Source organism: Poecile atricapillus, chromosome 7 (assembly GCF_030490865.1).
Source record: "Poecile atricapillus isolate bPoeAtr1 chromosome 7, bPoeAtr1.hap1, whole genome shotgun sequence".
Lineage (NCBI taxonomy): Eukaryota > Metazoa > Chordata > Aves > Passeriformes > Paridae > Poecile > Poecile atricapillus.
In genome coordinates this window covers 27,071,482-27,088,592 of record NC_081255.1, presented here as the reverse complement: position 1 = coordinate 27,088,592, position 17,111 = coordinate 27,071,482, and the positions used below count along the sequence as shown (strand labels likewise).

At 43.0% G+C, this 17,111-nt stretch overlaps 1 protein-coding gene across 2 annotated transcripts in view; it reads left to right on the top strand.

Annotated features, from left to right (window-relative positions):
* Nucleotides 1-17,111, top strand: part of LOC131580845 (BEN domain-containing protein 5) — an 880,930-nt gene that overhangs the window by 519,924 nt on the left and 343,895 nt on the right. The window contains exon 1 of one of the 2 annotated variants that reach the window (XM_058842534.1): nucleotides 11,857-12,275. The exons of the other annotated variant lie outside the window; for it this stretch is intronic. Coding sequence (XP_058698517.1) covers nucleotides 12,056-12,275 — 220 coding nt within the window. The 5' untranslated portion in view covers nucleotides 11,857-12,055. Of the gene's footprint in view, nucleotides 1-11,856; nucleotides 12,276-17,111 lie in introns of those variants that run through there. 2 annotated transcript variants of the gene reach the window in all.

The following is a 17,111-nucleotide window of genomic DNA, read 5'->3' as shown; positions in this document are numbered from 1 at the left end:
TAATTCTGCTTTACATAGTTTTTATGCTAAGTGGTAGACTTTCTGAACACTGTGACAGAGAGCTGTTACTTGTGAGCAACAATATCAGTATTTTGGGTTGAGATTTAGCTTAATGTATGAAACCCACGTCCTTGCTGTCACGAAATCTCCATTTTCCCACTTTTACAATATTGTTGGCATATGTCTCCAGCTGTCTGTTGCTGACATAGAATTGCTTGTGATTATCTGATGCTGAGCTGTTCCTCTCTGTTTTTGTGGTTTTAATCTCTCCAACAATACCTGAACACGCTCTGCAGATCGTGATTATTGGGGCAGAATACAGTCGTCTTTGAAATTTACTGTCCCACACAGAAAATTGGAAATCCTTAGGACCTTTATATCTGGATTGAATGTGAACTGCACTTCTTTCTGATTTCATAATTTAACTTTGCAGACTGTTGACTTATTGACTACAGCGTTAGCATTTTCCAGATTGGCAGCCAAATTGCCTTGTAGGAGTGTCTATGCATATTTATACATCATCCAAAGGTTAAACGATAGAATATATTTTAATTGCCTAGAGATAGCTTCGCAAATTATATCGCTGGTACCCAAACTTCTAAACTTAAAAGATGAAAGTTATGCACCGAAACCCATATTTTTTCCAAGTAAATAAACCACTCAACAGTACTGATTACTGACAGTCTTCCACTGATGTTAATTAAATAGCATCTCAAAGACACAGCTGCCATTTTAGGCAAAATTTTAAGACACAGGGAATTCTAGTTTTCATCTTAGTCTTCCAAAACATGGCATTTATATTGATCTTGCTATTTGAGAAAGGACCACAATCAAATACATGCCAGATTGCAAAACAATTAAAGCAAGGCATTAATGTATAAACATTTTTTTTTTTCACTTCCATTTGCCTTAAAATCTGAAGGTTTCAAAAACTAAATCCCCAAAGAAGCTAAAACATGTCATGCACTGCAAGAGCACCGAACACACTCACTGAGAATATTTTTCAGAGAAAACATAACCTTGGAGCTATTTGAATATTTAAGAGAGAGTCTAATTGCTACTTACATTTTTTACTTCCCACTTTAGCAATGCTTTTCTCTCTAGAATACAGACCCCTAAAGAAATTACTGAGGAATAACAAGTGTTCTGCAAATTTGCTGATTTACAGTGACTGCTCTTATATATGTGCTCTTAAAATAAGGTCCTGCACATGGATTGGGGCAATCCAAGGCACAAACACAGGCTGGGCAGAGAATGGATTAAGAGCAGTCCTGAGGAGAAGGACTTGAGGATGTTGGTTAATGAGAAGCTCAACGTGACCCGGCCATGTGTGCCTGCAGCCCTGAAAGCCAAACCTATCAAGAGCAGTGCGGTCAGCAGGTCAAGGGAGGTGGTTTTATATAATCTTTAAGGTCCCTTCCAACCCAACCCATTCTATGATTCTGTGATTCAATTTACCAATGTATAAATTGAAAGCAGATTGCTCTCAGTGGAGGAAATGCATGACCCTGCAGTACTTGGTTACTTGCTGTGCTTTTACCTTTACAAGTGATCAGTAAGAGCTCATCTGGAGTGTAATGCGTTGAGCATGAGACTGGGAGACAGATGCATTCCTCTCCTGGGGGTTTTAACTGCAGGAAGTTACGTGTGTTTAGGTGAAGGAAAGGATTTTACAAGTGGAGGTGCAGAGTGGGAGGGCTGAACTCCTTCAGGCAGACGGGGGAACCAAAGCCAGACACCTCACTTGCCAGGCAAGAGTCCCAGCAAGCAGTTTATCAATTAAAAATGGGAGACATCACTGTGCTGACCTCCTGGTCTTGTTGACAGATTTTGAAAGAAATCTCCCTTGGCCTAGTTTTGAAAGGAACTTTGTATCTGCACCCAGGGGTGAGAATTTCAGGCTGTTAGAGGAGAGAGGTGTCTTTTTTCAGCCTTTGCTCCAGAGCAAGATGGGAGTTAAAACACTCTGTGCTCCATGGTTTCTGTGGATGGGGTTTGGCAGCCTCCACACTGAGCACAGATGGTATTTGAGATCTTGTACTGAGACAGCCCTGCAGGGTAAGCAATAACTCTGTGGGCTTTCTTGGATTGTAAAGCTGCATATAGATATCTGAGGTCTACCAGAGTCCTTGCTAGGTCCAACCTCTCTTCAAGTTCACTTTGATACATGATGTGAGGGCAAGAATGATTACTATCCTTCCTCTTTTGGTTAACAGAGTAAAAAAAAAAACAAACCCAAACCAAACTAAACCCATGAGAACTGTCAGGAGGGATTTTAGTGAACTTTGGAGAGATCATGAAAACGCCCTTGGGGTGCTGGTGAGAGCAGCTGAACAGGAGGCAGCGGTGCCCAGGTGGGCAGGAAGGCCGATGGCACCTGGCTTGTGGCAGCCAGAGCGTGGCAGCAGGAGCAGGGCAGTGAGTGCCCGTCTGTGCCTGCCCTGCTGAGGCCACACCTCGAGTGCTGTGCCCAGCTCTGGGCCCCTCATGCCAGGGGTGACACTGGGGGCTGCAGCGAGCCCAGGGAAGGGACACGGAGCTGGGGCAGGGTCTGGAGCACAAGTCTGAAGAGGAGCAGCTGAGGGAGCTGGGGGGCTCAGCCTGAAGAAAAGGAGACTTAACAATCCCTAAAACTACCATAAAGGAAGTTGTAGCCAGGTGGGTGCTGTTCACTTTGCCCTAGTAGCAAGCAATAGGAAATGACAAAACAGCCTCAAGCTGCACCAGGGAGGGCTTAGATTGGATATTAGGAGAAAATTCTTCCCTGAAAGGGTAGTCAAGCCCTGGAACTGGCTGCCCAAAGGAAGTGGTGGAGTCACCATCCCTGGAGATATTTAAAAGAGGCGTAGATGTGGTGCTCAAGGATGTGGTTTAATGGTGGGCTTAGCAGTGCTGGGTTAATGGCTGGAATTGATGATCTTAAAGGTCTTTTCCAACCTAAAAGATTCCATGATTCTGTGATTCTAGACAGTGCCTCCAGGTCAGAGGCATGACATATAATGGTGTCTACTGAACTATCTTCATTTCTTAAGAAATGTGTCAATTCATCACTTCTCATCAGTGAAAATTTACCTAAGCCATTATTAGCTTACATCCCAATCAGTTAACTATTGAAGCAGAATCCCACACTGCACTGGGATGAGTCCTTTTAGTTCTTAAACAAAATTCAGACTTCCTTTGCTTTGTGGTCTTTTCTCTTGCATTTTTGGATAGAAGCTGAAGGTATGCCTTATATTTATGTTCCCTAAATACTGTGATATATTCTCAGTAGTACCCCCTTTTGCTTCTAATAAAATCCCCACCTATCTTATCTTTTCTATTTTATTACCTCTTATATGTACTGGTAAATAATAAGAGAGGGAATTTGGAGAATATAGGTCTTTTGAAAGAAATTCTGTGTGTATCACATCAGAGAATTTGAAAGATTGTAGAAATATTTACAGCTCCCAAAGAGTCAATTTTTAGTCCAAGATTTAATAAAGGGATGTACACAAGCCCTGTTTGCTCTCACTGTTCTGGAAGGACTGGTTTTGCAATATTTTCTCTCTTCAGAACAGTAAAACTACTTCTGATGAATTTAGAAAAGTTTGTATGCTGCAGTGCCCCAGACACTTTCTTATTTTCCTTGACATTATTTTTTCATCAGTTTGGACTGTGTAGTATCTGCAGACAGTGCATGTTCCAAATATTGGATTGCTGTGTTTTTGCATACAAATCTTGTAAAGGAAAAGAAATACCAGACTGTGTGTACAAGCATCAAAATCTGATTATATGCAGGATTCTAATCTTAATATCACACCATCCTCACTGAAAAGCATTGCGAGAATATTCCAATTCATATTCTGAATGGTGTGTTTCTCTGCAGTCGTCTTGCAGAATTCTTATTCCTACCAGGAGAAAATCAGTATACTGAACTGAATAAAAATGTATACATTAAATTGCTTATTCAAATGTCCACCTTTGATGTTTGCAGAGAATTCAAGCAAGAAGCAATATAACCCAAGCTTTGTTTTATTGATACAAGAGGCTAATGTGAGTTAGAAAACAGAAAAGAATGAGAAGTTGCTTAATACACTGGAAATGTGGAAAAAATGCAGATTTCAGTTATTAGCTTTCACAGCTGTATTTGCATAGAAATATACTAACGGCTGGGTGACATTTCATGCATGAACTTGATAGAGCATCCTTAAAAATATTCATGTTAGAAGAGTACTTAAAGGGAACCTCGAACTTGAACATTCCCGTCTTTGTTTAAAAGAAAAAAAACCAAACCCTGGTTTCCCTAGGGTATTCCAGTGCAAGGTATTTCTTTAGGAAACAAAGCTTTCTTTGTTATGAGTAATTCTGGGACAGCCTAGGAAGAGCCCTTCCTTCTGATCACACTTTAAAAAAGATCCTGATTCCCCTGAATGTTAAATATTGTTAAACAATAGATGTTGCTCAGGCTTTTCTGGAAAATACCAGCAAAGAAAGAAGACCCTTGAGGTTTCAAACACTTCTTGGATTATCAGTTTCCTAAGCCATTTTCTATTTTGAGGGAGCACCTTCCTTGTAAGTGGGACAAAGATGAATGCAAATCATCTAGGTTGTGTGACATAAAAGGAGTTATGCTGCTTTAAAAAACTAGAACAGTTCTTGGAGGGGCTATCACAGTTACCCCGTTGTATGAATTTCTGGGAGTTGGGTCACAGCAACTCCTTGCTTGTTGTGTGTTGCTTTTTTTTAACTCACCTACTAGAGTAGTAGGTGAGTTAAAACTGAAGGTGCAGCTTCATTTGTAACTCATAAATGGTAAAGACCTCTGGTTTTAGTGAAAGTGGAGAGGTTCAGAGAGCAAAGTAAAGGATTTTAGATCAGGGAGCACTTTCACTTGCCAACAGTTTCAGCTTTCATTTTCTGTTCTTTTAATTTAAACATGATTATTATCAATACACAGATGAGGAAGGCACTTTTCTGAAATATTTCAAGGATTATTCCTGCTTTGTTATCTCCCTTTCACCTTCCACAAGAGGATTTTATGTGCTCACATTAGTTGATGTTCTTCAGAAGAGCTGTTGGTCCATCTCTGATTGTGACTTTCATTAGAAGTAGAAAACTCTACCTTCTGAAGTAGAGAGATGTGAGCAGTAAGTCCTGGGAACTTTTTCTAAAAACTCACTTTGTAATGAAATATAACCAGCATTGAAAGGGATTAGAAGGAATATGACAGGAGTATAAATTAAAAAGCACTGCGTTGTGAAAACATCTCTTTAAGCAGTTTTGAATCTGCCTTCACTCAATCCAGTTCCTGCAGCTGAACTTTCCAAAACAGCAAGAACCATCTCTGGAACCTGTCCAGACTCTTGCTAAAATCAGATTTCTAAAGGGAAGTGGGAGTATGTGGAGGTACCTTTTTTGGAAAAAACTGTGGTCTTGCATTTTTAGTAGCTGACCTCCTTTCCTTCTGTGTCTATCCCACACTACTTGTGTGAACCTCTCAAGCAGAATAGGTCTCTGCAGAAAAGGGCTGCAGTAACATTTTCCCTGTCAGTATGAGATATAAATGCTCATTCAAGACAGAACAGTGCTGTTCAGACATGTAAATAGAAAACCAAAATGAAAATATTATGAAAAAGGTTCATTAATACCATCTTACTTAGAGGATCTGTCTAAACCATAAGATAATCACAGGCAGTGTCTAGCAACGGTATTTTACACTGAAGCCCAAAGGTTACAAAAATACTTTAGTCTTTGCCAAAAGAAAGTCACTTTTTCATCTGAAGTACAGAAGGAATCAAATTCTTGTGGTGGTGCAAAATCTATGCACGTTAAGCTACTTTTAGAGTCATATTAGTAAAACACCTGTCAAAAGCCAGGGGAAAGTCTGGTTTATAATAGGAAAGGGCAAATCTCAAATAAAATTTCCAGTTAGAGTGAAAATATATAGGCTGAAGCCATCAGTGGATGGTAGTAGCAATAAAGATCATTTGGGCTGCAAGAGCAATATCGTCTCCAGAGCAGTTTTTGCAGAAGGTGGCAATGGCACCTGAAGGACGCGTTTTACAGGTGAGTCCATGCACGAGTCGGCTCACACAGAGCCTTCCCTACTTTCCTCTCAGGAAAGGAGTTTATAGCATGGAAAACAGCATTTTGCCTGAGAGCAGAAGACGGTGTTTAGCAAGATTTGGAATGGTGTAGATGAGGGTAGGAGCTGAAAGCCATGACGATTGGGGGTCACTTGCAGCTGCCAGACAAGGCTGGGGGCGGGTGGGGGAATTGCTGCTCTCACCAAGGAGAGATGGTGCCGACTGGCAGCGTCCCCTGGTTCCTGTTGACTTTCTGTGGGCACGTTTAACCTGTAATTTGGAGAAGGAAAATACAGTCTGGCACACGTTCCTGAAGGGTTGCCAATCCCAGATCCATCCATTGCATAGCCTGCCAGCATGGGAAAGATAAGTACCTTACAGACCAGTATCCACAGCAACAGACACCAGAATTTTATATTTTACCACATATGAAAACCCAAAGAAAATAATTACTTTTTCATTTTCCAATTTCATAATAGCAATATTGACCTTTAGGTCAGGAATTTTCAACAGTTAATGACTATCTGGCTTTTTCTTTGGTCCTTGGTTTCTCCAGCCAGTCATTAACAGTGAGAAAGCCTTCTCCCGTGGTCACTTGGGCTTAATCATTACCTTTTCATGATACAGAATGCACCAGCTGGGAAATAAGTGTCTCCTATGTGAATGGACCCCTAAAGTGTTCCTTGGGTTTAATTTCTTTGAAAGAATATTCTGTGAGGGTGTGAGAATTTACTGTAAAAGATGATTGAGTATTATCCAGAGCCCTGAGAAACGTTAGATCACTCTGAGGAATTGGGACCGAGGATGGTTTAAGGCCATAGATTTCAGAAGATTAAATCTTCAGAATTTATCTGTGTAATCTAGGTTCCCTTACTCTTGGTAATTTAGTGCTTCAGAATTATATATGGACACAAATATTTTCTTATCCATCTTCTAGGATCACACAGGAACAGGACCTTTTTAGATTTTGTTTGTATTGTTACATGTAATCACTATGATGCTGAAAGCACAATGTGGTGATAGTGTCCCAAGAGACACTAAAATTTATTTTAAAATATAAAAGGGAACAACCCTCTTGAACGCTTACCTGGCTCCATCTGGATAGTGGATTCCCTTCTTCCAACCACCCTCTCTCTCAAAACACCTAGAAGCTGTGCATGACTTTGTTCAGAGGAAAATTCATTTAAACATAGAAATGACTTTGTCTTGCACTTCACTGTAAGATATAAAATGCAAACCATGGAATGGAGGTATCTTCTGACCACTCTACCAATCATATTCTTCATAAAAATTAGCCAGATTGTGAGTACATTGTATGCCTGAACATACATAAACCTTTGAACAGTCTTCAGTTCTTGTGCACTGTTAGCTGAGTACTTTAACCTTTTAATGCCATTGTTCCAATACAGTGTTACCCAAAAACTCGTGAATATATCTTTCCTTCAAGGTATATTTCAGCTTGAAAACAACTGTGTAAGAAATGTGCTACTTGGAGGACAAATAAATAAATCCACAAGAAAACAATAGTTTTCTAAACCACATATTCGATGTGTAGGGATTCCTAGTAGTAGCCCAATGTATGGTTACTGCTGAAGAGTCAGGTAGTAGTGAAGCACCTCCACTGGAACAGTAAAAGAAAATAGGAATTTCCTCTTTAGCAGATTTAAAGTCAATATGGTGTCCTTTGAGAATTTGGTACTAGATGTGGAATAATGTGAATGATGAGCCTAATTTTAATGTTTTGCTGTGAAAAGAGATTTAGCACCTGCATAACTTTTATCTGAACTATTAGTTTTTCATTTTGTATATTTAAGTGAAAACACAGAGTGCACATGAAAGCTGTGGACATCTGCTTTTGCTTGAATGCTTTTTTTACTTTTCAAGAAAAATAGCACCAGCAAAATATAAGTAGTGTTCCAAGAAAGAGCCACTCAGGAGTCCCGCAAGGGCTGGGACTGTGCTTTTTAGCTTCTCCACTCTTGGAGTGACAGTATTACTTTCTAAGCCGAGGCTTCATTTGCATTTTGAAAGTACAACAATTTACTTCTCAGCAGGGCTGTGCTGTTTCCAAAAGGCTGGACTGGCTCGAGGATTTAAATCCAGTGAGGTTCCAGTAATTCCCTTAACAATGAGTTTTAAAATCTACACCTTTAAAATAGCTCTGCACCTTTAAACTTCAAGCTCTGCTCCGTGTTAAAGCAGCTGGCTAACCATTAGTAGAAATGGGAAAGGTCCAAAAGACAGGAGTGACAAGTGACTTGTGTTTCATTCGCTGCTTTAATGGATTTTTCCTCAGCTTCACAGCTAACCAGTGCAGGTTATTTATAGATTTTAAAGCCAGAAATTAACACTGTTCCTTGTAGGCAGAAGAAAAAAAATGCATGGGATCATTATTAATTCTTTAGCATTATATTGCCTTCTGGCTCAACGTGTGTGCAAGGGACCAAGAGTAAACATGCATTTATCATCCCGACCCTTACCTGTTCCCAAAAACGTCCTTCAGTGGAGAACTGTGAAACAGCCTGCCTAAAGGATTTGAGACCTTTTATTTCTTTGCTGCTGATACAAAAATCTTTACAGCCTTCACTGTAATTGAACATTCAAATGTAAAATATTGCGAACACCAGTTTAGAGTGTTCCTTTTCCCCAAAACCCCCAACCAACCAACCAAAAAACTCACTATGGTGCTAGTTGCCTTCACATGAAGCCTTTTGGTTTTCTTTCATTGGGACAAATTGCCCAGGCATCCTTGGTATCCAAAGATATCTCTCCCCTTCCAACTCAAACCAATTTTTGAGTACTGACCTTCTCTTTGTTTCCTTTTATTCCAGTTTTGCCATTGCTCTGAGTGCCTTTCCCTGGACAGCAGCCTTACACACCCCTAATAGAATTCAGTTGTGGAGGGAATACAATCCTGGCAGGAGGCTGTCTACCCAATCCCTCACTGGCCACTGAACTTAGTACTTCAAAATTGTCCTTCACATAATTTTAACAGTGTCCATGGAGTAATTCCAGCAATCAGCCTGTCCTGTCATCTCTCTGCAGCTCCCTGTACCCCACTGTAACATGAGGTAGAGGAGACAGCAGTGCTACAGCAGCTGGTATTGTTTGATCAGCAACACAATCCTTGCTGGAATTTCATTTCCCTTGCAGACTCGCTACTAGAATACATTTGTCATCCATACTTTGTAGCAGACTTATATTTGCCTGTAATTACACACCAGTCTGGCAATACTTTATTGTTAACATAAAGTACTGCCATTTAAATCCCCAATCTTAAACTGGAGTATTTGCAAAACTCTGTAATTGCTAAAATAATAAAGCTGCCATTACTGTATGGGAAGTTTACAGCTTGTTGGTGAAATACTTACATTGGCTTAACTACACCTGTATGGATTCCTTATGTTTTCATGTGCAGTGTAAGTGTCTTGGTTTTGGGAAAATTTGGGAGAAAATTTCTGAATGGGATTTTTCTAGAAAGGAAATTTAAGTGGCTCTTTTTTTTAACTGGTTCAGGAAAAAAATTTTTTGGAGAAGAGTGGAAAAAACTTTATTTAACAGAAATTGAATAATTTTAAACAAAAAAACTTCTTATTGTTTGAAGAGATGGCAAATCTAGAAAAGTCTTTTTTATGTGGTGTAGCTCAGCTCGCTCAATCTCTCATCAGTCCCTCCAGCTCTGGAAATTGCCGAGGGCCAGGCCCTGGTGGGCCACAGGCGTGAGCTCCTGGGTTTTTTTTGGGTTTTCAGTCCAGAGAAGGTTTGAACAGATTTAAGAAAAAAAGGAAAAAAAAAAAAACAAAAACAACAAGTCCAGGGAACTTCTCAGCCTCAGCTAGCTAAAAACTAACTAAAAGCAAAGGAGAGCTCTGTCCCGCTGTCTGTCCGTGCTGCAGACACCACAGTGAGGAGCAGCCTGCGGGGCAGTGAGCACCGTTCCTGAAAACAAAACTGTGCGCTTCCTCTTCCCCCCTTCGCTCTCAGAACCAGCGTTACAGGTGCAGAACTTCATATCCAGCATAAACAGAACTGATGACTGGGGTACAAGCATCACAACATCACTCCAGGACATTACAACAGAGATTTCTGCTGGGCACAACTAAAAAATTTCTGTCACTGTCACAGAATGGTTGATGTTGGAAGAAGCCTCAGGAGCTCACCTAATCCAGCTCCTGCTCAAGGGGTTGCCCAAGACCACATCCAGGTGCTTTTGAGTTACTTCCAGTGATGGAAACTCCACAAGCTCTCTGGGAACCTGTGCCAGTGCTCAGTCAAAACTGAACTCCGTGTTTTCCAGCTTGTGGTCTGTCCCCATGTAAGAGGAAGTCTATAAAAGATAACCAGGAAAAACGAGTTCAGTGTGGTTTCACTCAGTGCAATGGGCACAGATAGTACTGGAAATGCCTAGGGATATGAAAACCCACAAAGACGATATATTTTGGTTTTGCTTTGTGTTGGTGTTTTGCAAACAAAAAACTGGTGATGCCCCTCTCTCATACTCATTCTGTGATTCCATTCATTTTTTATTTATTTATTTTCTATTTTTACATTAAATAGTTCTCCCCATGTGATTGTTCCTAAGTCTGGTTGGGTAAAACAGACCTCAGAAACAGATTAGAAACAGCAGTATGAGTTTGCTCCAAACCATTAGCAATGTTGCCACATTACCCTTTTCATACATGAAGCTCAAGACATCCATACTCGGTATCTAATGGTCTCCAAAAGCTGGGGAACCTGTGCCATCTCTAACCCTTGTCCTGACACACCTGCACAGCATTTCTCAGCTCTCGGTGCTCTTTTGGGGCAGGATGGGGAAGCTTTGTGCTCTTCCAGCAACCCCCAGGGCATGGAATAATGGAGTGCAGGTGGTTCTGCATTACCAAGAGGACCTTCATGTAAAAGCTGATGCTCGAATGCTGTTGCCAAGTGGCAGATGAGCAGAGGTGTTATCTGGCCAGGATGGATCCACTCTCCTCCTGCCCATTTTCCCTGCACTCACGGGCTCTGCCCCGGCCCTCGGAACAAATCCCATTGTGTGTCACCCCTCTGATCCCCTCCAAAGGTGATCACCACGTTCATCAGTGACGGAGCACTTCTCCAAGGAGGAAAGACTGAGAGAACTGGGATTGTTCAGCCTGGAGAAGGCTTCAGGGTGACCTTATTGTGGCCTTGCAGCACCTGAAAGGAACTTAAGAGGAAAGATGAGGAGAAACTTATTACAAGAGCATGTAGTGACAGGACAAGGGGCAACCGCTTCAAACTGAAAGAGTGTAGGTTTAAATGGGCTATCAGGAAAAAAATTCTTTGGGGTGGCCAGGCTGGTGAGGCCCTGGTACAGGTTGTCCAGGGAAGTCATGGATGCCCCATTCCTGGCACTGTTCAAGGCCAGGATGGATGGGGCTCGGAGCAACCCGGTCCACTGGAAGCTGTCCCTGCCCGTGGCAGCAGGGTTAGAACGAGATGATCTTTAAGGTCTCTTCCAACACAAGCCACTCCGCGATCCTCTGGCACTATTTCTGAGGTACACGTGGACGGAGTTTCCAACCTGGGGGCACAAGAGCTCCCCGAGGCCTCTCCCGGGGCCGAGCCGGAGCACGAGCGCCCGCCGGGCTCCGGCCACGGCCGAGGGTGGGGATGTGGGAGCCGGGACGCGAGTCCCCGGCGCAGGTGGCGGGGCAGGGCGGGCAGCGTGGCCCGCGGGGTGGCGGCACGCAGGGCGGCGGGGCCGTGGGCCGGCCCGGGGCCGTGCGGGGCGGCGGGCGGGGCGCTGCTGCTGCTGCCGCCGGTGGGCACCGAGCGGGGCCGCGGCCGCTCCCGCTCCCCCCGCCCGGGCCCGCCCCGCTCGCGTCGCTCCGCGCTGGATTGCTCGCGCCTGGCCGGCGCCGTCTGGGGCCCGGCGGGCGGCGCGGCCAGGCCCGCTCAGCCGAGCGCAGAGGCGGCCGCAGGAACAATACGGCGGCGGGCGCGGAGCCGCGCGGCCGCCCCGCACCATGTACGCCTTCGTGCGGTTCCTGGAGGACAACGTGTGCTACGCGCTGCCCGTGTCCCGCGTGCGGGACTTCAGCCCCACCTCCCAGCAGGACTTCGACAACCAGAAGGTCTACACCGTGTACCGCAACCCCGAGGAGGCGGCGGACGAGGACGACGAGAGCCCCGGCGAGTGGGGCGACCGCCTGCTGCTGCACAAGGCCCAGATCCTGGCGCTGGCAGGTGAGGGCGGGCCGGGCCGCGGGGGCGATGCCGCCCCCTCCCCGCTGAGGGAGGGCGGCAGGGGAGGGCAGGGGGCGGCCCGGGGCGGGCGGGGGGCGCGGGGCCGGGGGTGGGGAGGGGCAGCTCCGAGCGGCCCCGGGCCCGGGGAGGGGGCCCAAGGGTCGGTTTCCAACATACCCGCGACCCCCGTGATCCCCTCCGCGGTGCCCGGGGAGGGGGGGACGGTGGAAACTTACCAAAAAAAAAAAAAAAAAAAAAAAAGTTTAGGTTTTCGTCCACGGCTTATTTATAGTGCATGGAGTCATTTGTGTACCTTTGCAGTTGTTGCCAGATTTGAGGGGTGCTGTTTTATGTCCGCTTTGTTAGTTTAAGTGACTTCAGAAATTGGAAGGCAATAGTGGAACCAGATCTCCAGGTACTGCCCTTCTTAAGCGTGGGCTTGCTACATTTGGTTTGGTACATGTTTAAAGATAACAAATGTCTCCGAGCTAAGAGGACCAATTAAAGGGCATACTAGGAAATAACCCCGTTTTTTGGCCATTTGAGGATGTTGAGCCCGGGTGAGATAGTACTGATGGGACACTGCCCCCAGACAGTCACTCTTTGGCAGAGTGTCTCCTTGAAGACTTTGTGTCGTTTCCTCGCTGCCATAGTCATAGTTGACATGGGAAGGAAGTTTGGTGGTTGTAGCAAATTGCTGGTTAGTGTGGACTTGCCCAATAGGCTTTTATGACCATTTGAAATGTCAGTCTGGGTGGCAGAGAGGACACTGGGTTCTTATCCTGACTTTTCCACTTTGGGCAAAGTACTGGTTATGTCTGTTTCCCTGAATATGGAATGGGCTTAAAAAACTCTTTTGTTTAGTATTGAGCTCTTAGGAGGCAGTGCTGAGTCTGATGTCTAAACAGAGTAACTTGGTGTTAAAGTCACCTAAAACTGGTAATTTTCTAATTTTGTGTTTGAACGTTAACAGTTCCTAAGCCAGTTAACCTTGTGGTGGCCCAGTCTGTCCCTGGCTTGGCCAGTGACTTTAGCCATCATCCTGTTTCTAGTATTGGCCATGAACAGATACTTAAAATGATCCAGGAACAGCCAAACTTTAGTTTGGCCCTGCAAAGCTTTTCCAGTTTCTGAGCATTTGCAACTTCAGAAGTTTAGGGGAACTAGTTAGGCCATCTAGCAGAGGAGTGGATTCTCCTGCTAAGTTTTTGTTGTCCTGTGCCAGCCCATGTTTTTTCTGTCCTGTCTGTGGCAGAGGAGTGTATGTGAAGTGTTTCTTACAGGTTCCCTGTCAGATCCATGGAAGACAACAATCTCAGTGCCTGGGGTTTGCACGGCCTCTTCCCAAAGGCAGCATCTCACTGGACCTCACCTTCCTCTGTCCCACTGGGGAACTGCAGCAGCAGTGCCCTTTCAGTTCCTCTGTCTGTCTCAAAACAGCTAAAGTGCTCCAGAGAAATACTTAGAAATAGACCTTTTGCTCATATATTGAGCCCACCTAGTTGCCTCAGTTTTCCAGCAGCAAGTGCTTGTTTTTGCCTGTTCCCTTGTTCCAGGCAGAGCCTGTGTCTGCCCAAGAGGTACTCTCCTGAATTTTTCTGTACAATTTCTCTTTGTTTCATGTCTCTTGAACCAGAACAAACCAATATATGCTGTTTCCTCCAGAGAAGAGGACTTGTTACCTGTATTAGTGATTTGCACTAATTGCTCTCCAGAGATTCTAATTTCTACAGGAAATTCTCCTGTAGAGCCAGGAACACAAGGAAACACACAGCTGTCTTTATTACAGCTGTCACATCTCAAGATACTTTGACTAGATCTGTGTTTTGCATTCTTGGAAAATGTCTCACCTGAACACCAAATGAGTCTTTACTTCTGTGCTTCTTTCCACCCTCTGCCATGTAAGAATACCTTGGGTGAATTCAACAGAAGTTGTATACAAAGCGTCACTTACTTCTAAAGTTAGTATTAATTTAACTTCTAAAGTTAATTAATATTAATATTCTCCCCAAAATATTAATATTGGTGTTTTATTGTGGTTAAAAATCTTGGAGAGAAAACTTGGTCTTCCATGAAGACGTCATAGCACAATTCTTGCTTTATAGTGACCAACTCAGATTATGACCAGTTTGTATGGCAAACATTGCAAGTGTAATGTTATGCAAACTGCTTATTTAGTTAAAAATAATTTTGCAAGTCTGCAATAACGTTTCTCATACCAGTACAGAACTTTTAATTCTAATGGTTTCCAGCCTATCTTACTAATAAGGTAAATAATGTGTATAAACCTGCTTTTATATTTAAAATATACATAGTTGATTTTGAATTTTTTTTGGAAGGAGCCCCTAACTGCACAAACCATGCATCATTGACTTCAAAGGTTTACTGCTTTAGTCCAAGAAATCCCCAATAGGAAGAGTTTTCAGGATCAAAGTTATGCTACAGATATTAAATTAAACAAACAACAAAAAAGAATAAGAGGGGAAAATGGGGTTTTTTGAGCCTGCAAAGTGTTCTTTTACAGTTTGAGTGGCGACTAATTTTCTTGCTCGTAAAGCTGCTCAAGTAAGCAAAGTTCTACCTTTTTATATGTATTTTCATGATCAAACACTGTCTGTGCAGTGGAAATTAATCATAGTTTGAGAAACAGATACATTTGTTTTTCCTTTCTAGCAATTTGAAAAAAAGGAGAGAAAGAACACAGATACAAGACACATATTATTGTTTTTTTTTCTTTTGAAATGAGTTTTCCTTTCCTATTATATCCAAAGAAATTTAGATACCTTTCAGACTTCTACCTTTGTAATGTAGGAATTCACACAGGCCTAATGTTTATGCCCATAATGCAAAGCTTTATTGGAGCTTTGGTTGTGTAAAGAGTTCATAAAACAATTGTCCTCTTTTCAGAGAGTCTAGAAGCAATTCTTTGATCCTTTGTGCTGAGGTTCAGTGGTTGGAAGCCAGTGCAGTTGTGAAAGATACTGTTGCTGCAGAGCAGAGAGCACTGCAGTAAGGGCATAAACTGCATAAGTTTAAAAAGGAAAAATAAAGAAGGAAGTAAATAAAGTAAATAAAGAAGGGACATGCTCAGAGCATCAGGTAATTGTGAGAGGCTTGGTGTGTTGCTGTCTTTTATTGTGTGGTGAATAGTACATGACAATGTTAGAGAAGAGTTGTAGATGAACTGGGAGCAGCTGTGGCTTCCTTGTGTCCCTGTGTGCATGGCTGGGAACTGCTGAGACTGCTGGGATGTGTTGGCCTTAGAACCTTCCACTTTTTCAAAAGTTAGCCAAAGCCTAGTGCTCAAACCAGAAAGGTTGTCCTGACTCAGTTCTAGACCTTCCAGCCACAGAAGGTATATTAAAGTGAATGTCCCTTGCCTTAACAAGCTCACCGTTTGGCTACCAGCAGCTGATGCTGGGTACTAATAAAGGAATAATTTTACTTGCCTCTTGAATGGAAAATAGAGCTCAGCAGACTGGAGTTTGACTACAGAGCAGTTTCTTGAGGTGACGTTAGCTGGTCTGTCTTGTTGAGAATACAAAAATAGCAGAGAGCTTTTCAGGAAGAGTTTGAGTCTGTCTTCCTGATCATCCACACCCTTCCTTTTTCTTCTTTTCTGTCCTCTCCTCAAAATGCTCCAAAGCTGCTTTTTCTGGTTCCTCTCCTTGACACACATATGCCACTTGCAGCTTTTCCACACTTGTCTAATAGTCACTAGCAGAATGTTATCTATGAGCATATGCACCTTAGAGCAGCATGATCTTTAGATGACTCCATGGGAGCTTTTTATTTCCTTTCTAAGTGATGAATATTAGCTGGAATGAATTCAGTTTCTAAAAGGGGGCTTCTAAAAGCTCTCTACTTCAGGCTATGTTTGTTAACAAGTTAATAATGACTGTTTTCTACTAGGAGGTGTTCATTCTTGACTACAGTAAATAATTGTGCTCTCTAGCTGCTGCCCTCAACATTTGCCACCCACACTCTCATAGCAAACATCTCCATCAGATTCTCACAGCAATTCCTTAGCTGCCACAGCAAATGTGTTAATACCTGGTGCATCCGTATCCTTTCTTGCCTCTTTATAAAATGCCATGCTCCAGTTTTTATGGATTTTTAAGTGTAATTTTTAATGTGATTTTGTGTGATTTTTGGTTTTTTAGTTTTAAGAGCCTGTGCAGCTCATGGTGAGATGTTACTGTGTATTTCAGAAGGATGTAAAATCTCTGTTCATAGAAAAAATCTAAATTAAAATGATTCTAGGACTGAGTTTTGAGTAGGGTTGAGAGTGTTTCAGCTTCTTAGTGTATATCAAAGCTTCTTTGCTATGGAAAGTTCATGGATGAAGGACCCTTTGTCAAATTCTGGAATATGTGAAAAATTTCCAATATGAGATTTTAGATTATATGAAGAATATACAAAATTTAGGTCAGGAAGTCATCTTGATGTGTAATATTTAAGTCCAAGATTTTATTGGTATTTCTGTAGTCTTGGGCTTCTCCGTAGATTTTCCTCTTTGCATCATTCTGACAGCTTGGGGAGCTGGAGTACATAAAGCAGGTCCTGGCTGTGGCCACTGTCCCCGTGCTCCATCCCATGTTCCTGCGTGCTCCACATGTCCCATTTCCTTTCCCAGAGCAGTCAGTAGGGTGAATGAACCATTGTGGTAGGAAAAGCTGACTCTTTGTTCCCAGGAATCTCTGGGCCTGTCCCCTGCTGGGATACATTCCTTGGATGGCGTGTGACAGAGACCTGGAGAGAAATGGCACCAGGAAAAACGACAAAGCACCTGCAGATGCTCCTCTGGTGATCCCAAGGGTTGTCCTGAGTAAAAAA